Source organism: Neoarius graeffei, chromosome 23 (genome assembly GCF_027579695.1).
Source record: "Neoarius graeffei isolate fNeoGra1 chromosome 23, fNeoGra1.pri, whole genome shotgun sequence".
NCBI classification, from domain to species: Eukaryota; Metazoa; Chordata; class Actinopteri; order Siluriformes; family Ariidae; genus Neoarius; species Neoarius graeffei.
In genome coordinates, this window is record NC_083591.1 from 10,849,857 (window position 1) to 10,874,380 (window position 24,524).

Below are 24,524 nucleotides of genomic sequence, written 5' to 3' on the forward strand. Positions count from 1 at the left end.
TCCTGGAATAATAAATAATAGATGCCTTTAGAATGATATGCTCGATTTATTATGAAGTGAAATTGCATGGTGGGAAAAGGAGTGCAATAATAACTCTATATATACAGTGTCAGTGCAATAAAGGCAGATTAAATGTATTGGTCCAAATCCAATATCATTTTATGAGAAACATAAAAACAATGCAATCAAGGTAACTATAAAATCATTTTAAATACGCACCAAAAATTCTTATTGGGGATTTAAGCGAGGGTTTTTGTTGTCGTTGTTGTTTTATTTACACCTTATGAAATATTTGAACCCATCTCTCTACATACTCCATGCCTGTAATTTTCTTTTATTATCCTACAAACACAACCTTAAGCATATAATAAAGCTGTAAATCCAGTTTATTGATTTAATCTAGAGATTTGCATCACTGCACTGCCTCGGCAAGAGAGACAGCATTTAGAGAGTGCAAAAATGTATGCGCTGTGCTTTGGTAGTCGGAAAAAACAACAACAATATATCACAAAGCACAATTTATTCTGAGTCCAGAGCACATACTGTAATTTGTGTGCACGTGTGAGGGACACAGAGAGAGGGCTGTACTGGGGTTTATATGGCATTTAAATTGCAATCAGATTTTCCAGTTCATGAACTAGTTCACTGTGCATCTGTATAATTTGAGTATAGACTCTAACAGCATCGAAAATTAATCTAAATATGCATGGATAAATAAAATGATCATCATTCCAATAACAAGGATTGACATTTTTTTAAAGAACCGAAGGCAAATTTTGTATTATCAAAATTCTATTTACCTCATTTTATTAAATATAGGAATGCACTTTTGATAGCTATTTTGTCACTGCTATAGCAAGTTATGAGTGTTTGAAATATGCTCTGTAATATATCAGTCCGTATGTCAAAGCAATGGCCGTAAACGCGATTCGTCGAGACCTGTGCGAGACATCGTAGGACGGAAGTAAAACGTACAACGGAAATCAAAGTGACCAACATCTGCCGACGTCGTCAAAAGACGTGCCCGCCCTCTTTCGAATGCTGACGTAATCAAGCCAGAAGTTTTGTTTGTTTTGATAGCAATCAGGAAAGTTTGAAAAAAGTAGGCAGTAATCGTCATTTAAACTCGTTTTTGTGCAAGATTTTGTTTGGAAAACAGTTTTCAAAATGGCAGCACTGACACCTGGCTGACACTTGACGTTTCGAAGTCTCGCACAAGTCTCGTGAAGATCGTGCGGATAAGCGACGCCTGCTGTGGACCAAACAAACTAAATTCAGCATGGCTAAAAACCAAATAGGTTGATAAGTATAATATTTAATTGCAATTAGTTGCCAATATGAGTCACGATATAAGGTTACTAAAAGCGAAAACGTAAATGAATAACACGTTAATTAAGAAATAAAGCAAGTTTAAAAGTGACTTCAGTTCTCCTTTAATGTTCATTCTTGTCTTTGGCAAAGACATTATGTGTATTTGGAGATCAGCTTTGCTGTAAAATTTTAAGCGTACAACCCAATTTTTGTGTTGTCTTCTTCTTCCAGTTTCATCATTAGCAACTTCCATCTAAGAGTCATGGAGCATGAGGACTAATCCATCCTTCCTCCGAGAGGCATCAGAACTTACGCAATGTCACAGCATGTCCAAAGTGCTGGGAGAAGACACTAACTGCCTCTGGGCTAAACGCCATTAGAGAACACTCAGCTGATGTAACATCTGTGTATGTGTGTTCAAGAATCCATCCATTATCCATAACCGCTTATCCTGTGCAGGGTCGCAGGCAAGCTGGAACCTTTCCCAGCTGACTATGGGCGAGATCATCTATGGGACAAGTTGCCAGGTCATCGCAGGGCTGACACATAGACACAGACAACCATTCACACTCACATTCACACCTACGGTCAATTTAGAGTCACCAGTTAACCTAACCTGCATGTCTTTGGACTGTGGGGGAAACCGGAGCACCCGGAGGAAACCCACGCGGACACGGGGAGAACATGCAAACTCCGCACAGAAAGGCCCTTGTCAGCCATTGGGCTTGAACCCAGAACCTTCTTGCTGTGAGGTGACAGTGCTAACCACTACACCACCGTGCTGCCCCTTAGGACGGAAGTAAAACATACAGCGGAAATCAAAGTGACCAACATCTGCTAACGTTCCCTGTGTCCGAAATCGCTCACTTGTTCACGACTCCCTACTCCCTATATAGGGAATTACTATATAGAGGACTATATAGTGAGCTCATTGGTAAAATGAAAAAACGCTTTTGGACACTAGTCCGTCACGCTGGGATTTACATCATTACTGTCGCACAATTAAAACGTGCCAGATCAGTCAGCTGGTGGGTTTTCAAAATAATAAATACATGCATGTGTTTTTGTGATAAATCCATATTATACTGAGCGTATTTCCCACATTAATCAATACAAAGTACCTGCATCTTTCAGGGTTTTTTTTAAATCAAGGCTGAATACTTTCTTCTTTGCCGCTGCCTTTTATTAAATCAAATTTGAGACTTTTAATTTGATTTCTTTCAACACGACCGCAATGCATGATGGGATTATTGCTTTGGTTAGTGACCATCGTTGTACACTACTTTTCGTGATGCATTGTGGGATACTTTGAGTGCACTATATAGGGTGTAAATAATCCTCACTAAGGTTTCAGACGTCCCTTCAAAATGGCGTCCGCACTATATAGTGCCCTAGTGAGTGGGGAGCGATTTCGGACACAGAGGTTGTCAAAAGATGCGCGCGCCCTCTTTCGAATGCTGATGTAATCAAGCCGGAAGTTTTGTTTGTTTTGATAGCAATCAGGAAAGTTTGAAAAAAGTAGGCAGTAATCATCATTTAAACTCATCTCATTATCTCTAGCCGCTTTATCCTTTTACAGGGTCGCAGGCAAGCTGGAGCCTATCCCAGCTGACTACGGGCGAAAGGCGGGGTACACTCTGGACAAGTCGCCAGGTCATCACAGGGCTGACACATAGACACAGACAACCATTCACACTCACATTCACACCTACGGTCAATTTAGAGTCACCAGTTAACCTAACCTGCATGTCTTTGGACTGTGGGGGAAACCGGAGCACCCGGAGGAAACCCACGCGGACACGGGGAGAACATGCAAACTCCACACAGAAAGGCCCTTGCCAGCCCCGGGGCTCGAACCCAGGACCTTCTTGCTGTGAGGTGACAGCGCTAACCACTACACCACCGTGCCACCCATTCCTCTACATTATTTCATTTATTATCAGACTACTATATGCATGCATCACAAACAGAGATTTTTTTCATGTAATATTTGGATTGAAATTTTAAGCTGATTATTTCTATCCAGAGTAACATCCACTTTTTTTTTTTATTTTGAGTAGTAGTATCTTATTTGTCTTAGTCATTTTACAGTAATATGATTGTTGGGATCTGTGAAATTTCTTATTCATAATAAGTTAGTTACGGAGGATATATTTGGGTAAAATATCAGACAGAGTGTCTTTCAGTGAGTTACCGACTATGTTAGTAAACTGGAATAATACAGATCTACTTATGATATCATGAGTGTGTATATGATTCAGTGCTTTGTGTTGTGATCGCAACATAATCAGTAACTGATTATCCTGGTCAGGGTTAAGCTGAAGCCAGAGCCAATCCCAGGAACAAAGGATATGTTGATATGTGATACGATATACAAGTTATGCAACCAATTCTTATTTTATGCAATTGGTTGAATTTCTAATAAATAAACAAATGGACAAACAAACAAAGAAATAATAATAATAATAATAATAATGTCAGCACAAAACAGCATAATTTATTTGTTATTGAGGCCAAGTTTACATTAGACCGTATCTGTCTCATTTTCTTCGCAGATGCACTGTCCGTTTACATTAAACCGCCTGGAAACGCTGGGAAACGGGAATCCGCCAGGGTCCACGTATTCAATCCAGATCGTATCTGGTCCGGTGCTGTGTAAACATTGAGAATACGCGGATACGCTGTGCTGAGCTCTAGCTGGCGTCGTCACTGGACAACGTCACTGTGACATCCACCTTCCTGATTCACTGGCATTGGTCATGTGACGCGACTGCTGAAAAACGGCGCGGACTTCCGCCTTGTATCACCTTTCATTAAAGAGTATAAAAGTATGAAAATACTGCAAATACTGATGCAAATACTGCCCATTGTGTAGTTATGATTGTCTTTAGGCTTGCCACCCTTCCACTTGCAAGTGGTAAGTGATATGCGCTGGGATCACACACACAGCGGCTCAGTCCCGAATCGTGGCTCGTGCACTTCACTCGCGCGCTCTGTGAGCTGCGCAGGGCCGGAGTGCGCACCCTCCAGAGGGCACTCGCTGTTCAGGGCGGAGTGATTTGGAGCGCAGGATGCCTGCGGAGCCGAGCGTGTCCATGTATTGGTGTTGCTGTGTGCACGCAAATCGTGTATTGGTGTTGCTGTGTGCACGCTAATCGTTTTAAAAACGTTAATCTGATGATCCGCTGATACGGTCTAATGTAAACTTGGGCTTAGTAATCTTTGATTTATAATCTTTTTTTTTTTAACCTAAATGCTTAAATGCTTAAACTCTCTTTTCACTTTGAAATGGGGACTTAGTGTACCTTTAAGGTTTCCATTACTCTGTCATAAATGGGGTGTGTGTGTGTGGGGGGAGTGTTACAGTAGGAGTCCATTTCTGTCCCCTAAGGTACAATCTACACTAATGTCCTCCCTTAGGCTCATTATTGGACCTCAGAGTAACTATGTGTACCTTTTAATGGGCCAAAAAGGGACATATATGTTCCCAAGCAGTTTATAAAGGGTACAAATAAGTACTTTAGAGTGTACTGCCCCAGTGACAATTAAGCCACTGTACCCTTAAAGGTACAATAATGTACTTTATTTTCTGAGAGTGTATATAAATGGATCGTAATTGGTTTTAGAGTAAAAGTACACCTGCACCTTTCTAGATAAAAGATACTAAAAGTACCAAAGATATACCCTTGATGATACGACCTTAGATCCAAGGAAAGGTACAGTTTAGTACCCTTCTTTCTGACAGTGTAGTAAAATAAATATAGTATAGTATAGTAGGAGAGAGCGGGGAGACTTGGGACAAGTTTTCAGCTTTTGTAGATTGTCTGAAATTCTTTGCAGGTAGCGTCACATTCATATTGCGTGAGAGAGTATTTACTATACCCTCTTACCACAACATTAGTTTCTCAGCTTGTCACATATACTGGCCTTCAGGCTTCACTTTTCCTGACATTATTTTTTGCAAGGAGACATGGAACAAAAATAAAATACCTCGGCCTACATGTTTAATTTGTATTTATTATCAAAACTTGTAACATATGAACTGTATGAACGCACAATGCTGGTACAGCGATAGAAAAATGTCAGTTTACCCAAAACCTGACTCGACAAAACAGTTCCATTCTCAAAAAGGAATGAAATAAGTTTAATCCTCATGCAGGGACACGCCCACATTTTTAACAAACAAATTTTAAACAATTTTATATTTGTAAACCACAAGGAAAAAAAACCTGTAACACGATGAACTGTCCCAACTCTCCCTATCCAGCCGTTTTTTGTTCTTTTTTTAAATCCTTAACTGTTTTTTTCCCTCCAGACTTTAGGTTTAATAAATAATACTATATATGGTAACTCTAGGCTACATAGTTTAATTCCTACCAAATCCCCAATTCACCAGCGTACCTTATACCATAGGATGGCGGTAGAGGTCTCATCTCATCTCATTATCTGTAGCCGCTTTATCCTGCTTTACGGGGTCGCAGGCAAACTGGAGCCTATCCCAGCTGACTACGGGCGAAAGGCGGGGTACACCCTGGACAAGTCGCCAGGTCATCACAGGGCTGACACATAGACACAGACAACCATTCACACTCACATTCACACCTACGCTCAATTTACACTACCGTTCAAAAGTTTGGGATCACTTTGAAATGTCCTTATTTTTGAAAGAAAAGCACTGTTCTTTTCAATGAAGATCACTTTAAACTAATCAGAAATACACTATACATTGCTAATGTGGTAAATGACTATTCTAGCTGCAAATGTCTGGTTTTTGGTGCAATATCTCCATAGGTGTATAGAGGCCCATTTCCAGCAACTCTCACTCCAGTGTTCTAATGGTACAAAGTGTTTGCTCATTGCCTCAGAAGGCTAATGGATGATTAGAAAACCCTTGTACAATCATGTTAGCACAGCTGAAAACAGTTTAGCTCTTTAGAGAAGCTATAAAACTGACCTTCCTTTGAGCAGATTGAGTTTCTGGAGCATCACATTTGTGGGGTCGATTAAATGCTCAAAATGGCCAGAAAAATGTCTTGACTATATTTTCTATTCATTTTACAACTTATGGCGGTAAATAAAAGTGTGACTTTTCATGGAAAACACAAAATTGTCTGGGTGACCCCAAACTTTTGAACGGTAGTGTAGAGTCACCAGTTAACCTAACCTGAATGTCTTTGGACTGTGGGGGAAACCAGAGCACCCAGAGGAAACCCACGGGGAGAACATGCAAACTCCGCACAGAAAGGCCCTCACTGGCCACGGGGCTCAAACCCGGATCTTCTTGCTGTGAGGCAACAACGCTAACCACTACACCACCGTGCTGGTGGTAGAGGTGAAGTAGAAAATACAGGTTTTGGTTGAGAAAAATATCTAACTGGACAGACCTTACCGCAGTGTCCAGCTTTGTAGCGCCAAAGGAAGTCGGTTACTCGAAGGGGCAACATCTAACTTCTGATGGAATCGAAAACCTGATTGGTTGTAATTAATTTATAGGAGTACAAACTGTCCCGGGCGGCACGATGGTGTAGTGGTTAGTGCTGTCGCCTCACAGCAAGAAGGTCCGGGTTCAAGCCCCGTGGCCGGCGAGGGCCTTTCTGTGTGGAGTTTGCATGTTCTCCCCGTGTCCGCGTGGGTTTCCTCCGGGTGCTCCGGTTTCCCCCACAGTCCAAAGACATGCAGGTTAGGTTAACCGGTGACTCTAAATTGACCGTAGGTGTGAATGTGAGTGTGAATGGTTGTCTGTGTCTATGTGTCAGCCCTGTGATGACCTGGCGACTTGTCCAGGGTGTACCCCGCCTTTCGCCCGTAGTCAGCTGGGATAGGCTCCAGCTCGCCTGCGACCCTGTAGAACAGGATAAAGCGGCTACAGATAATGAGATGAGATGAGACAAACTGTCCCAAGTCTCCCCTGTCCCAAGTTTCCCCGCTCTCCCCTACAGTATAGTATAATATAGTGTAGTATAGTATAGTGAATACCAGTTAGGTTTATTATTATTATTATTATTATTATTATTATTATTATTATTTAATCGCGTTTAAAAACAAAACTGCAAAACAGATGTTGATAAACCTTCCACTGTCATGAACAGATGAATAACTGCTGCGGTGAACATCATGGACACAATTTAACATCCATAATAATAATAATAATAATAATAATAATAATAATAATACAGTGTCATATATAAAACTGTAGTAGGCTATATGATATCATGCCATTAAAATATCGTGATATAATCTAGTTTTAAAACCGAATTACACGAATAATGGAAAAGCACCAATAATCACCTGATTGTTAAATAACCGACATTAATCCATGCAGGGCATCGAACCTACCTCACTCATGGTGACGCGCTTGTTTCTGTGCGGATTTTCTCTCCTGCACTGGCTGAGGTATCCTCCGGCTTTCCCACTGCGTGTGTGAATCAAACCAGGAGCTTTATAAAGTTTTAAAGCCTTCTCTTCTCGTCATCATGTTTCACCCAAACCAATAAGAGCTCACACAAGTGTTGCGTCACAGACACCACCTATCGGTTTACCACTGGCTTTTCCCCCAGAGATACTGCACTGTACTGTATGCCTGTGCACTGTACCTGTCCATACTATGCAAGATTTATCATCTAGTGCAGGGGGTCTCAACCTTTTCTACTTTAAGACCCACCTATTCATACACTACCGTTCAAAAGTTTGGGGTCATTTTGAAATGTCCTTATTTTTTGAAAGAAAAGCACTGTTCTTTTCAACTTTAAACTAATCAGAAATCCACTCTATACATTGCTAATGTGGTAAATGACTATTCTAGCTGCAAATGTCTGGTTTTTGGTGCAATATCTATATAGGTGGGGTGGCACGGTGGTGTAGTGGTTAGCACTGTCGCCTCACAGCAAGAAGGTCCGGGTTCGAGCCCCGTGGCCGGCGAGGGCCTTTCTGTGCGGAGTTCTCCCCGTGTCCGCGTGGGTTTCCTCCGGGTGCTCCGGTTTCCCCCACAGTCCAAAGACATGCAGGTTAGGCTAACTGGTGACTCTAAATTGACCGTAGGTGTGAATGTGAATGTGAGCGTGAATGGTTGATGACCTGGCGACTTGTCCAGGGTGTACCCCGCCTTTCGCCCGTAGTCAGCTGGGATAGGCTCCAGCTTGCCTGCGACCCTGTAGAACAGGATAAAGCGGCTAGAGATAATGAGATGAGATGAGATCTACAAAGGTGTATAGAGGCCCATTTCCAGCAACTATCACTCCAGTGTTCTAATGGTACAATGTGTTTGCTCATTGCCTCAGAAGGCTAATGGATGATTAGAAAACCCTTGTACAATCATGTTAGCACAGCTGAAAACAGTTGAGCTCTTTAGAGAAGCTATAAAACTGACCTTCCTTTGAGCAGATTGAGTTTCTGGAGCATCACATTTGTGGGGTCGATTAAATGCTCAAAATGGCCAGAAAACTGTCTTGACTAGATTTTCTATTCATTTTACAACTTATGGTGGTAAATAAAAGTGTGACTTTTCATGGAAAACACAAAATTGTCTGGGTGACCCCAAACTTTTGAACGGTAGTGTACTTGTAACGAGTCGGGGCCCGTTAAAAAAGTGGTGGAGTTGAGGATGTTAAGGTTTGCGATGGGAGGTTGGACAGGATAAGGAACGAGCACATCAGAGGGACAGAGCTTGGGATTTAAGCTAAGAGAGATGAGACTGAGATGGTATGGGCACATCCTGAGAAGAGATGCAGAGCATGTTGGAAGGAGAATGTTGAGGATGGAGCTGCCAGGCACACGAAAATGAGGAAGGCCAAAGAGGAGATACTGTACGTGGATGTGGTGAGAGAGGACATGAAAGTGGCAGGTGTGGTAGAGAAGAATGTGGAAGACAGGGAGCAACGGAGACGAAAGATCCGCTGTGGCAATAGCAGCCAAAAGAAGAAGAAGAAGATTCTATTAGAATCTAATAATCAATTGTAAAGTGTATTCATGGGATGCGACATCACTCCCTGTTACAGATGGGAGCCCAGGAATTAAATAAATGCAATAAAAAACAAACTGTTTTTAATTGTCGGTTTTGTATTTAAAACTGTATGGATGTGCCAGAAGCCAAACCATACGTACAGGTCATTCTCAGTCAAAAGGGATTAATGATCCAAAAGTGGAGTCTGGTCCATTAACACAAGAACTTATTGCCATGTTTGTGTTCAGCAAACAAGCAAGTTATTAAAACCAAGAAGTACACTCAAAAGAAGTGGATATAGAAACCACTCAATGGGATTAGATCCTTACACGCTAACAAAGAAGGATTTTTCCTACGAAAGAAAAATTTGACATTAGTAGAATAAATTTTGATCCTATTGTAGCCGGAACTAAATACAAAGACAATAGTTATGCATACTATTAATTAACTTAATGTGAAGATAACCAATTTTAAGGGTTTTTTTTTAAGATTGTGTTTATTTTTAGTCTTTTGTATTTGTAATTATTTGTATCTGTACATGCACGACCCCACCAGCTCTGCTGATCAACTTATCGTGTTTAAATAAAGTCATTCATTCATTCATTCATTCATTCATTCATTATGAGTTGGAAAATTATCCATCTGTTGAGTTCCCTGACATCTCAAACTACCTGGTGCTGCAGACATCATTCTATACGGACAAACAGATGAAAACCTGGACAAGCATGGAGGCGAACAACTTTTTATATGCAGCTGGGTTAAAGATCTGGGGATCAAAACACTACATGATAAATCCTCTATCATTTTTGCCTGGGTAAGGAGGAATTTCTGAGCTTTGTATGCATCTTTGCGATGGTTGCTAGGACGCTAGAAATTTTAGTACTGGGTGTAAGCAAACCACAGCCGCTCGATTCTCAATCCTCCCTGCTCTTCTCTTCCAGCAGGCATCACAGATTCATATAGACATCTCATCTCATATTATCTCTAGCCGCTTTATCCTTCTACAGGGTCGCAGGCAAGCTGGAGCCTATCCCAGCTGACTACGGGTGAAAGGCGGGGTACACCCTGGACAAGTCGCCAGGTCATTACAGGGCTGACACATAGACACAGACAACCATTCACACTCACACCTACGGTCAATTTAGAGTCACCAGTCAACCTAACCTGTATGTCTTTGGACTGTGGGGGAAACCGGAGCACCCGGAGGAAACCCACACGGACACGGGGAGAACATGCAAACTCCACACAGAAAGGCCCTTGCCGGCCCCAGGGCTCGAACCCAGGACCTTCTTGCTGTGAGGCGACAACGCTAACCACTACACCACCATGCCGCCCTCATATAGACATATAGATTCTTTTTTTTTTCCATTTCTGGTTTCCGGTTGAGAGTACATCATGCACATTCTGGCTGCCGCTTCTCACCAGAGCTTTTTTTAATTATTATTTTATTTTCTCTCCTTTTTTATTTTAATTTTTTTTTCTTTTTTCTGTGTTTGACGTTTGTTTGAGTGTTTTTGTCCGCCGGGTGTGGTGTAGCTCCGGACCCAGTTTTGGGCGTCGGTTCCCTCCAGGCCTTGATGCCTGTGCTCCCAGCTATGGACTGCAGTGAGCTCGTTGCTCATTTTAACATCGTGGTTGTCCAGCGCTCTGTGCTTTAATGCTTGGCGTGATGTTCCGAGCGATGTTGCTCGGTGGCGTCGCGGCAGCTGTGCAGGCGGTTTGGGACACACCAGTGCTCTGCGTGGCAGTGCTTCTGTGCTCGCTTTGTGGATCCATGGCATGGTGTTTGAACGATGTTGCTGGCGGCGTCACGGCGGCTTTGCTGGAGATGTGGGACTTGTTTTTGTGCACCTTTTGGTGGGACTGTGGCTGCTACACCACTGGAATGATATCCTGACCTCTATTTGGTGGACTTTTTTCTTTTCTTTTTTCTGCCTATTATTTTAAAGCGACCTTGGGTTTTGAGAAAGGCACTATATAAATTTAACATATTATATAATTTACCCACAAACGTATTTATTTATTCTGCCCACTGCGCATGCACACTTTGTGTGTGTGTGCGCGCGCACGTGCACGCGCACACACAGGGGTTAGATGCAAATGAGGAATGTGACAATAATAAAGACTTGTTCTTCTTAATTTACCCACAAATGTATTTATTCCTCTTGAAAAATTTATGGCAAACCATCTACCAGACGGGCAGCACGGTGGTGTAGTGGTTAGCGCTGTCGCCTCACAGCAAGAAGGTCTGGGTTCGAGCCCTGTGGCCGGCGAGGGCCTTTCTGTGCGGAGTTTGCATGTTCTCCCCGTGTCCGCGTGGGTTTCCTCCGGGTGCTCCGGTTTCCCCCACAGTCCAAAGACATGCAGGTTAGGTTAACTGGTGACTCTAAATTGACCGTAGGTGTGAGTGTGAATGGTTGTCTGTGTCTATGTGTCAGCCCTGTGATGACCTGGCGACTTGTCCAGGGTGTACCCCGCCTCTCGCCCGTAGTCAGCTGGGATAGGCTCCAGCTTGCCTGAGACCCTGTAGAAGGATAAAGCGGCTAGAGATAATGAGATGAGATGAGATGAGATCTACCAGACTTGGGACACTACGACATCCTGAACTATTTAGTATTTGGCTTCAAACTTGAAAAAAAATTGCAGCCCACTAGATGGCGCTTTGCAGCCCACCAGTGGATGAGAAACACTGATCTAGAATATTATTCATGTGGCTACATGTCAGTTATATTTAATTGGAAGCAGGTCCCTCAATGTTACTTAATCCTGCTTCATTTTTTTTAAAGTCATTGTAAAAAAAAACACTGTATTGGTTGGAGGTATAAATGATGCAGTAAAGCAGAAGAGAACAGCTGAAAGGCAATCAAAAACCATAGCCTTAATTTGGGAATGGGGTTACAGTGTATCAAGCCGACCATAGATCTTTTTCCTGCATTCCTGGACTGATACACACGGACTATTGATCACACCACTCCCACTGCAGTCTTTGCACAAGTAATGCACTATCACTTTATTACAATGTTTACAATGCTTATCACAGACACAATGCTCACATCTATTTATTTCTTTTTTACATGTACTATCTCAATACGCAGACTAAACTTTCTTCACATTATCAGTAACAGGTACTGGTTGGGGTGTAGTGGTTAGCACTGTCGCCTCACAGCAAGAAGGTTCTGGGTTTGAGCCCAGTGGCTGATGGGGGCCTTTCTGTGTGGAGTTTGCATGTTCTCCCCGTGTCTTCGTAGGTTTCCTCCGGGTGCTCCAGTTTCCCCCACAGTCCAAAGACATGCAGGTTAGGTTAATTGGTGGCTCTAAATTGATCATAAGTGTGAATGTGAATGGTTGTTTGTCTCTATGTGTCAGCCAAGTGATGACCTGGTGACTTGTCCAGGGTGTACCCCGCCTCTCGTCCATAGTCAGCTGGGATAGGCTCCAGCTTGCTCGCAACCCTGCACAGGATAAGTGGTTATGAATAATGGATGGATGGATGGAGGTACTGGTTGGCAGTGTTCTGTCTGTTTGTGCTAGCTGTCATTTTTGCACTGTCCTTTTTGTCTGCATTTTATGTTGTGTGTAGTTTATTGTCTGTCTGCAATGTTTGCACTCACTGCACTCTTGCACTTTATGTTGTTATTTGTAGATTTGTAGTCTTGTGATGTTTAATGTAGCACAGTAAAACGTACAGCGGAAATCAAAGTGACCAACATCTGCCGATGTTGTCAAAAGACGCGTGCGCCCTCTTTCGAATGCTGACATAATCAAGCCGGAAGTTTTGCTTGTTTTGATAGCAAAGTTTGAAAAAAGTAGGCAGTAATCGTCATTTAAACTCGTTTTTGTGCAATATTTTGTTTACGGCCGTAAACGAGATTGTAAACTGTATATGATTGAAATGACAATAAAAGAGCCTTGACCTGATCGGGAATTAAGGCATGCAAGTCAATGTAGATGCTGAAGAGTTTTTGAAGAAAATATTAATAATAAATGCTTTTGTTTGTTAATTAACAACATTAAAGGAGAACTGAAGGCAATTTTTTTATTATCAAAATTCTATTTATCTCATTTTATTACATATAGGAATGCACTTTTGATAGCTATTTTGTCACTGCCATAGCAAGTTATGAGTGTTTGAAATATGCTATGTAATATATCAGTCCGTATGTCAAAGCAACGGCCGTAAACGAGATTCGTCGAGACCTGTGCGAGACATCGTAGGACGGAAGTAAAACGTACAGCGGAAATCAAAGTGACCAACATCTGCCGATGTTGTCAAAAGACGCGTGCGCCCTCTTTCGAATGCTGACATAATCAAGCCGGAGGTTTTGCTTGTTTTGATAGCAAAGTTTGAAAAAAGTAGGCAGTAATCGTCATTTAAACTCGTTTTTGTGCAATATTTTGTTTGGAAAACAGTTTTCAAAATGGCAGCACTGACACCTGGCTGACACTTGACGTTTCGAAGTCTCGCACAAGTCTCGTGAAGATCGCGCGGATAAGCGACGCCTGCCGTGGACCAAACGAACTAAATTCAACATGGCTAAAAAGCAAATAGGCCGATAAGTATAATATTTAATTGCAATTAGTTGCCAATGTGACCAGTGGAAAACCAATGTGCTCGGCTACGCCACTTGGGGCGCTACCCCAAGACTGAAAAGATTGACTCGAAGCTTAAAACAGGTTCGTTCTGCAACACTCATGAAAACAAGGGACAGACCAAGGAAATATGAATATAGGATTTCTTTTTATTTCCTCTTTCCCTCTTTTTCACAAGCGATAAAATAGAGGCAACACACAAATATATGGATAAATAAGCAGACTGTTAACCAAAACTGGATAAAAAAAAGGAGAACTTCCCTTCTGTCGCTCTCACTCTCCCACCACACCTGTTAATTAGCAAGGTTAAGACTATGACAGACTAGATAGAGGAAACCACCACCCGTGCACACTGCAAACAAGAAAAAAAAAAAGGGTGAAACACAAGGACAAAGGCCAGTACTATAAGTTACACAAACTAAATTATACACACAATAAAACTAAAAAATACACACAAAAAAAAGTTAAAGGAAAAAAAACAATCTACACACTACAGCCTTAAACACTCACTACCTGGGACCAGGTGGAGGGGAGCTAGAGGGAGAGAAGGAAAATTCACAGTAGTTGGATTGCTTGCACAAATACAAAAAAAAAAAGAACAATGCACATAATACATAAACTAAGAGACAGCACTGATTCAAGCCAAACAAAGCAAGCTCCCAGCGCATGCAAGGACAAACTTGGACCAGCAATCACATAAATGCAAAATAAGGATAAAAAGGGACAAAAAAACAAACAAACAAATGGAAAAAAAAGACAATACAAAAAAAAAAAAAGCAGCAGACAAACAAGCCACAGCCCCACAATAGGCCTCTCACGCCAAGATGGGAAACTGCGACAGGGAACAGGACAAACCTCGCCTCAAGCAAAACAGCAATGGATCTTGGGAGTTAGGCCACTAGAAAGCAACACAAGATGTTAATTATCTCCCATTTTGAAGCCCCAGGCATAGTAAACATGGCATATGGACTTACCTTCTAGGAGATGGTCAAACCTCTTACCAATTAGTTGTTGGATGCACACATTTCCAAATTCCAGCACTCATAAGAAAGGCATCGTAGGCAATATGCCATACACAAGACACTTGACGTCCACGACTACGACGGTCAACAGAAGGCACACAATACCAGAGCCTACAGAGTATGAAACAGGTAAGTCGCCGCTCATCCAGTCATTTAATTCCCGAAGGGGAAATGGCACACGAGCAGTCAACTAAATGGAAACACGCACCTGTTGAAATCAGTGTTTGTAAGGGAGTAACCCGCTGCATTAACCAAAGCAGCGGCACAGTCCACAAATCACTAAAAGGATAGCAAAAACGCACAGCCACTGTCCTCAGCACCCCAGAAACACCACAAGTCGAACCTAGCTTGCACCATTGGTCCCGCACTTAAATAGGACCGGGGGAACCAGTAACCACATTATTGTTCCGCCCCTACCGGTGTTCTCCCGGTTACAATCTGCCCCCAGCGTTTTTGTATCGTCGCCCCGATGATACACCCAAGAAAAGCAACCCCAATAGGCCCTACCCCCATCGAAAACACCACAACGAGTCAATGGGTTTGGCCAGACGATGCTGCTGACTGGGGAAGATGGTGGACATTTGTGTGCTTCCCTGCTGTCTCCCTAGTGGTACGCCGGGGCACGCTGAGCTCAGCCTCGGCCACAGAATGAGCCACATCAGGGGGGCCTACTACAGTTCAGTGAGGCGGGTCAACCAAAGCCATTGATGTAGACGTTGAGGGACCCGCCTCCCGCTGAACTAACGGGGGAGGGGAGTCTGTCACGGGCAACGCCCTCGTAGGGGACTCTGCCCGGACAGCCCTTGTTGGGGGTGCCAAACCCTCCCCTTCCGTAGGGCACACAATCCACCACCCCTCCAGGCCCTCATCGTGAGTGTGTGATCCAGTATGGCAGTGTTAGCAGGGGTTTGGCCGGAAACCATGACCTCGGGTGGGGCTCGCTTCAGCAAGCTCCGATGCACTTGCTTAACCTCAGCCTGTTGGTCGCATGGGGCAATGGAATACACGCCCCCCTCAGGTCCTGGTGCCCTCACCACCAGGTACCTGGTGGGGCTCCATGCATCCTGCATTTTATTCCTACCTCTGACGCCAGTATTGCGCAGATGTACCACCTCACCCTCGGCAATGGAGACACCCTTAACGTCCCGATCATGACGCTCCTTCCGGAGACGGGCTGCCATTTCGATGCGCTCCCTAGCACCATCGAAGGCTGTCTGTAAACGGGCCTGATGCTCTAGCAGCCAGTCGCTGACAGGCTCCGAGGCATTAGCTGGAACCCTGCCAAGGAGAAAGTCGACTGGCAAATTAGGTTCCTGTCCAAACATAAGCAAATGGGGGGACTCACCAGTACACAAATACAAAAAAAAAAGAACAATGCACATAATACATAAACTAACAGACAGCACTGATTCAAGCCAAACAAAGCAAGCTCCCAGCGCATGCAAGGACAAACTTGGACCAGCAATCACATAAATGCAAAATAAGGATAAAAAGGGACAAAAAAACAAACAACCAAACCGAAAAAAAAAGACAATACAAAAAAAAAAAAGCAGCAGACAAACAAGCCACAGCCCCACAATAGGCCTCTCACGCCAAGATGGTCTTGACGTCTGTCTTCTACCGGTGTTCTCCCGGTTACACCAATATGAGTCACGATATAAGGTTACTAAAACCGAAAATGTAATTGAATAGCACGTTAAATTAAGAAATAAAGCAAGTTTAAAAATGTCTTTAGTTCTCCTTTAATTAATTCAAGGTTGCAGTGGATCCAGAACCTGTCCCTGAAACGTTTTGCAAAAGTTCAGAGAAGTCCCCTTGGATGGGAAGCCAGTTCCAACAAGTTGCCAGTTAACATTATAAATTGCATCGATGATAAATCAACATAGATGCTTTGTTGTCATTGTATGGAGCATTTAGATAAAAACATAACCATCCCAAAGTTTTATTCCTCTTATACTACAGAGATTTGCTAAAGATGGCCATTTTTATGTATTAATCAACAACACATCAACATTTTTATACATTTATAGTTACTTTTAATGCCATGGAACACGAGATAAGTTAGTTTCTCTTATCACTTATGTTATAATACAGTAGTTGTAACCAGTCATAACCTCATCAGCCTGTCTTTTCTCTCACTGTTAATCAGACAAAAAGGAAAAAAATGGAGCCTGTCATGTTACTAAGAAACCTACAAAAAACAAACTACTGACTGTTACAAAGTGCTGTAAAAAAAGAATAGTCGAGAATACTTGAAATTTCAAGGCAACAGTCTGCATTAAGAATTTTGTTTTGCCAACGATGTATGCCCATGATAATCCAAACTATGATAACACTGTTATCTTTATTAAGAATTCTTAATTAAGTCAATTTTCAATTCCTCATTCTGCCAACATAGATTTCTCTTTTTGCTGAACATTGGCATTCACAGTAGTACGAAAAGGCAATTGAGGTTCTCACAATTTTTGGGGGGGCTTTTTTTTACCTTTATTTGGATAGGACAGTGTAGAGACAGGAAATGAGCGGGAGACGGAGAGGGAAATGACCTTAGGTCGGAATCAAACCCGGGTCCCCGGATTTATGGTATGGCGCCTTATCCACCTGAGCCACGACAACATGATCATCAACCGGAGAGAGAACCACATTGCCCAGCCCTTGCATTTGGGAGAGGAAACCCCGTGTCTTGGTCATTAAGACCATGTGCTGAATAAACACCTGTGGCAATTATGTATTTTCAATTCAGATTATTCACTATTGCATATTTACACATCATTGAGGTGCACCCTATCAGTTTGATGTGGATTTTTCTGTTCATTAATTATTCATATTTTCTTGTCCATTCAATTGTGAATATGGAATTACTTGAACAAAGCATAATTCAATTTTTTAGAATTATCCACATCAAGAAAAATCCACATCAAACTGATAGGGTGCACCTCAATGATGTGTAAATATACAATAGTGAATAATCTGAATTGAAAATACATAATTGTCACAGGTGTTTATTCAGCGCATGCTCTGAATGACCAAGACACAGGGTTTCCTCTCCCAAATGCAAGGGCTGGGCAATGTGGTTCTCTCTCCAGTTGAAGTTCATGTTGTCGTGGCTCAGGTGGATAAGGCGCCATACCATAAATCCGGGGGCCTTGGTTTGATTCCGACCTGAGGTCATTTCCTGATCTCTCTATTTCCTGTCTCTACACTTTCCTATCCAAATAAAGGTGAAAAAAGCCCCCCCAAAAATTGTGATAACCTCAATTGCCTTTTTGTACTACTGTGAATGCCACTGTTCAGCAAAAAGAGAAATCTATGTTGGCAGAATGAGGAATTGAAAATTGACTTAATTAAGAATTCTTAATAAAGATAACAGTGTTATCACAGTTTGGATCATCATGGGCACATCGTTGGCAAAACATAAAATTATTAATGCAGACTGTTGCCTTGAAATTTCAAGTATTCTCAACTATTCTTTTTTACAGTGCACTGGAGACTCCTTTTATAAATGCTAAATAAATGTTTCTCTCCTGAAAAAGTTGTAGTATCAACGATTATGCATTTTTTTCTTTGTTCAATGACAACTTTTTTTTTTTTAAATATCCATTTATTATTAGCTTTAGATTATGTGTAAGGTGGGCCATGCAAATCTCTGTGAATGAGCTGTTACGATAGAAACCACGATGTATTAGAATGAACACATTAATAAACTAATAAGAACCTAAATAATACATTAATAAACTACCACCAGAACTACTGTTAATGCTGCTGTTATAGAAAATTAAGCTACATCTTCAGACTCGACAATTCAACAGCTCTGTGGCATAAGAAAAAAAAATCTGGAAAATTATATCTACAAAACAATGAGAGGAAAAAAATAGGGAGACATTTTAATAATTCAGAATCATCGCTGTTATTTTCAAAGCGAAGAAGTACTTTTTAATAACCCTTCAAGCTGCATGAAAGTGTAAAAGCAATCCGTCCTAGACATGAGAAAAATGCAACGTGAACAATGATGATGACAAAAACAGTAGGAAATGGAAAGATGCGGGCTTCTTTGAAAAACATACCCCCTCTATCATGTCAGCTTTCAGAGGAGATTGGCATCAGTATACCAGTTGTCATATAAAACCTTTAGCAAAGTGAGTGTCAAAGGAAAGCTAACACTGGGCTGAAAACAAAACATAAACAGCAGGTTCAAGTAACAGCCTTCTCATATCACGGATGCTCTGTGCAACCTACTGGAGGTATGCCTAATTTATTCATCAGCTGCCAGTTTGATAGACGATTAACTGAAAAAGACATTGTTCTATTACCATGGCCACAGGGGAATTAGAGGAAAAGTACACCGTAATTGACTTACTGTCTGATTTTCTTCTGGGAATAAAGTTATGATGCCCATCACGTTGCATTGCTCATGACATTAAATGCAACGGAATAATGGTAAAGAATTAAAGTGCCTACACATTTAAAAACCATCTGCTTAAAGGTATGTGGTATTTATTCTTTTTAATCTGATTCTTTTTGTGGGTACAATTGAACATTCATTAGAGTTGCTGTTCAGCCAGAACCACAGAACCTTTTTCATATGTGTGAAGTGTTTTTTTTTTTTTTAGCACAAACAGACAGAACATTGCCAACCAGTACCTCCATCCATCCATCATCCGTAACTGCTTATCCTGTGCAGGGTTGCGAGCAAGCTGGAGCCTATGCCAGCCGACTATGGGCGAGACACAGGGTACACCCTGGACAAGTCACCAGGTCATCGCAGGGCAGACACATAGAGACAAACAACCATTCACACCTATGGTCAATTTAGAGCCACCAATTAACCTAACCTGCATGTCTTTGGACTGTGGGGGAAACTGGAGCACCCGGAGGAAACCCACGCAGACACAGGGAGAACATGCAAACTCCACACAGAAAGGCCCCCATTGGCCACTGGGCTCAAACCCAGAACCTTCTTGCTGTAAGGCGACAGCGCTAACCACTACACCACCATGCCGCCCAAGAAAAATTATGGATTTATATACAGTAATAAGCTTGTTCTAATATTATTGTTTCTATAAAAATGTCCACAGGGATGTGTATGCTGGAAACTCCACATGAATAGTTTTTCAATTTATTTTTTTTAAAGTGTGTCATTTTTGATATGCAGTTTTCTGCAATGAGACATTTATTTAGCATTTTTGGAAGGAGTCTTCAATGTCAGCACTTCCAGAAACTCAAACATGAAACTGTAACAAGTTTTCCACTACGAATGTCTTCAAGACTCATGGTTTTATTGTTTATCAGTGATGTAAACTGCTGCAGTTTGTTTTGACTTATTAACTTTGCTTTAGCAGCACGGTGGTGCAGCAGTTAGCACTATCACCTTACAGTAAGAAGATTCCGGGTTCGAACCTCACTGCCAACAGGGGCATTTCTGTGTGGAGTTTACGTGTTCTCCCTGTGTCTGTGTGGGTTTCCTCCCACTTCAAAGACATGTAGAAATTGTTGTATTTCGCTCTGGATAAGAGCATCTGTTAAATGTCTGTAACGTAACTTAAAAGGTAAAAACAAAAGAAAGCCTGATCAGGGAATAACTGGTTACAGGTCTTATAATGTAACTGATACCAGGAGTGAATTTGGTTTGCAGATGTTCTGAAACATACAGTGGTGCTTGAAAGTTTGTGAACCCTTTACAACTGTCTATATTTCTGCATAAATATGACCTAAATCATCATCAGATTTTCACACAAGTCCTAAAAGTAGATAAAGAGAACCCAGTTAAACAAATGAGACAAGAATATTCTACTTGGTCATTTATTTACTGAGGAAAATGATCCAATATTACATATCTGTGAGTGGCAAAAGTATGTGAACCTCTAGGATTAGCAGTTAATTTGAAGGTGAAATTATAGTCAGGTGTTTTCAATCAATGGGATGACAATCAGATGTGAGTGGGCACCCTGTTTTATTTAAAGAACAGGGATCTATCAAAGTCTGATCTTCACAACACGTTTGTGGAAGTGTACCGGTACCATGGCACAAACAAAGGAGATTTCCGAGGACCTCAGAAAAAGCTTTTTGATGCTCATCAGGTTGGAAACGGTTACAAAACCATCTCTAAAGAGTTTGGACTCCACAATCAGACAGATTGTGTACAAATGGAGGAAATTCAAGACCATTGTTACCCTCCCCAGGAGTGGTCGACCAACAAAGATCACTCCAAGGGCAAGGCGTGTAATAGTCGACGAGGTCACAAAGGACCCCAGGGTAACTTCTAAGTAAATGAAGGACTCTCTCACATTGGCTAATGTTAATGTTCATGAGTCCACCATCAGGAGAACACTGAACAACAATGGTGTGCATGGCAGGGTTGCAAGGAGAAAGCCACTGCTCTCCAAAAAGAACATTGCTGCTCGTCTGCAGTTTTCTAAAGATCACGTGGACAAGCCAGAAGGCTATTGGAAAAATGTTTTGTGGACGAATGAGACCAAAATAGAACTTTTTGGTTTAAATGAGAAGTGTTATGTTTGGAGAAAGGAAAACACTGCATTCCAGCATAAGAACCTTATCCCATCTGTGAAACATGGTGGTGGTAGTATCATGGTTTGGGCCTGTTTTGCTGTATCTGGGCCAAGACGGCTTGTCATCATTGATGGAACAATGAATTCTGAATTATACCAGCGAATTGTAAAGGAAAATGTCAGGACATCTGTCCATGAACTGAATCTCAAGAGAAGGTGGGTCATGCAGCAAGACAACGACCCTAAGCACACAAGTCATTCTACCAAAGAATGGTTAAAGAAGAATAAAGTTAATGTTTTGGAATGTCCAAGTCAAAGTCCTGACCTTAATCCAATCGAAATGTTGTGGAAGGACCTGAAGCGAGCAGTTCATGTGAGGAAACCCACCAACATCCCAGAGTTGAAGCGGTTCTGTATGGAGGAATGGGCTAAAATTCCTCCAAGCCAGTGCGCAGGACTGATCAACAGTTACTGGAAACATTTAGTTGCAGTTATTGCTGCACAAGGGGGTCACACCAGATACTGAAAGCAAAGGTTGACATACTTTTGCCACTCACAGATATGTAATATTGGATCATTTTCCTCAATAAATAAATGACCAAGTATAATATTTTTGTCTCATTTGTTTAACTGGGTTCTCTTTATCTACTTTTAGGACTTGTGTGAAAATCTGATGATGTTTTAGGTCATATTTATGCAGAAATATAGAAAATTCTAAAGGGTTCACAAACTTTCAAGCAGCACTGTATCTTAAAATGGATAAAAAGTAGGATTTGTTGTTTGTTAATAAATAAAACATTTTAAGTAGTGGCAAATTGCTGTGTTTTGAACACACATCTTGCAATGCACTGGATACAATATCAGTGCTGTTACCTGGGGTCCTCAGGTGTTTTTTAAATGACTTTATTTTCAGAAGGTTAATAACCAGTTTAGCACACACTGAGCCTTCAAATCTATCCGGACTTGGGACCAGCACTAAGTATGCACTGCCTTGTACAAACCTGGTGACTGGGTATTTTTTATCTAACCTGCATATCTTTAACTGTGGCAGGAAAGTGGAACACCTGGAGGAAGCATGCAAACTGCACACAGAAAGGCCCCTGTCTGCCGTGAGATTCGAACCCTCAACCTTCTTGCTATGATGTAACAATGCTGACCACTACACCACCATGCCACCCAGATTTTTCAACACCATACACCCTCAAGCAACCCAGCTTTCTGGGTACTGTGGGTTGACTCCAGGCCTGGCTCCTCTTGCATCTGACTTTCTTTTGCTTCACACCTATGTATGTCTGGCATCTCGATCTGGTAGATCCTCTTGCACACCTTTCTGCAGAGGCATTCTCTACTTATCACCATAGTTTTCTTGCTAAGTGTCTGTGTCCTTAGGTCCATCGAGATAGAGTTCTCATCCTTACCCCTCTTGGGCACTCCTGGGAGTATCTCTCTGTGAGTGTATCTCTTGCAGATTTCTTTCTCTCAGAAGATGCTGGTCAGGTTGCTAACCCTATCTGCTCCACTTGCTGCCTCTCCAAGCCATCAACAGTCTTCAGCTGTCACTCCTTTTATTCATGGAAGTCAGCTCGTCTATTCCAGGCAGTCACTGGTTCATCTATGCTGATGGTTTTGAACACACATCCTGCAGTGCACCTGGAAAGTCAGTGATATGGTGTACTAGGAATAAAACACCTTTTTAACACAAGATTTGCTATTATTGGAAACAAGTAGAACTCCATTGTAACAGCATTGAAGGGGATGCCTCCTCCACCAACAAGTCAAATCATTCTTCTTTCGTATAAATCACATAACCCCATAATCCCAATTTGAACATAATCCTGGTACTCAATATCCATGGAACAAGATAGAAATGAAGCCATGTTTAATGCACCCAATTTTATCCCTGAATTCATGCATAATGTTATACTACATTACAAGTAAATTCATGGCAATAATCCACTGGATGGAAGAGATCTGTGATCACTCCAGAACGAAGAAAAGAAATCTAAGATTTATAGGATTCATAATATTAACTCATCTGAAGAGCTATTTTTACAGACTAACCTACCAGTCTCTAAGATAACTAAGAGACGATTTTAAACCTCCCAGCCTCATAATGCTGGCTGTCTTCATGGGTTTTCTGTGGTGCTTTTTAAACAAATGTTTTTTTTTTAATTTATATGAAACAGTGTGTATAATGAGAGAGTAAGACAGAGACATGAAACTGTCATCAAGACTAATGGTCTCAGAAAAAATTATCCTTGACTGTGTAAACTTTAGTGCTGCTTAAATGCTTTACAGGCATGGTGGTGCTACAAAAGCTAAGGCCAGCACTTTTAAAACCTTATTGCTGACAGCTTCTGTGCCAAAGTGTGCTGTTGCTGACCATGGGTGAGTGGCAGTGAGGCGTGGCACTGTATATCAATGCTCGGTCACATATATATTGTCTAGGCAATGATGTAGTGTTGAAAAAAGACATGTTTAAAGGATGATGACAGAGATGACACTTAGTGAAATAAATTGAAAAAAAAAAGAAAATATCCTACTCATCGACATTTAATTCATACGTTATATGAGCAAAAGTTTGTGGACACTTTACCATCACACCTATACTGTATGTGCTTTTCAACCATCCAATTCCAGATTTAGTCCCCATTTATAATAATCTGTTATAATAATACACTCTTCTGGGAAGGCTTTCCATTAGATTTTGGAGTATGGCTGGGGGATTTACTCATTCTGCACAAGAGCAAGAGTGAGATCGGGCACTGATGTCGGGCGAGGAGAACTGGTTCAATTTCATCCCAAAGGTGTTCAGAGGGGTTGCAATCAGGGCTCTGTGGAGGACACTTGAGTTCTTCCACACAAACCTTGGCAAGCCATGTCTTACTGGACCTCTCTTTGTTCACAGCAGGAACAGGTTTGTGCCCCTTAGTTCCACATATCACAAGGCACATTGGATGGCACCAATCTCCGTTTCAGTAGGCCTCTCAGAGAGGCTAGTCCTCTGATAGCTGCAAGAATTTGACTCCCTACTCACATCAGTATTGCAGCGTGCCTTGCTAGATGCTACCACTTTTATGATTACATTACATCACATTAATGGCTCTTATTCAGAGTGATGTACAACATACCCAGAGCAACTAGGGAGCAGTTGAG

At 41.7% G+C, this 24,524-nt stretch overlaps 1 protein-coding gene across 1 annotated transcript in view; it reads right to left on the reverse strand.

Moving 5' to 3' along the window:
• The window catches only part of pcp4b (Purkinje cell protein 4b), a 39,961-nt gene extending 32,244 nt beyond the window's left edge, over positions 1 to 7,717 (reverse strand). The window contains exon 1 of the mRNA XM_060905258.1: positions 7,648 to 7,717. Within this exon, the coding sequence (XP_060761241.1) occupies positions 7,648 to 7,656 (9 nt within the window). The 5' untranslated portion in view covers positions 7,657 to 7,717. The remainder of the gene's footprint in view (positions 1 to 7,647) is intronic.
• Positions 7,718 to 24,524: the final 16,807 nt, after the last annotated feature.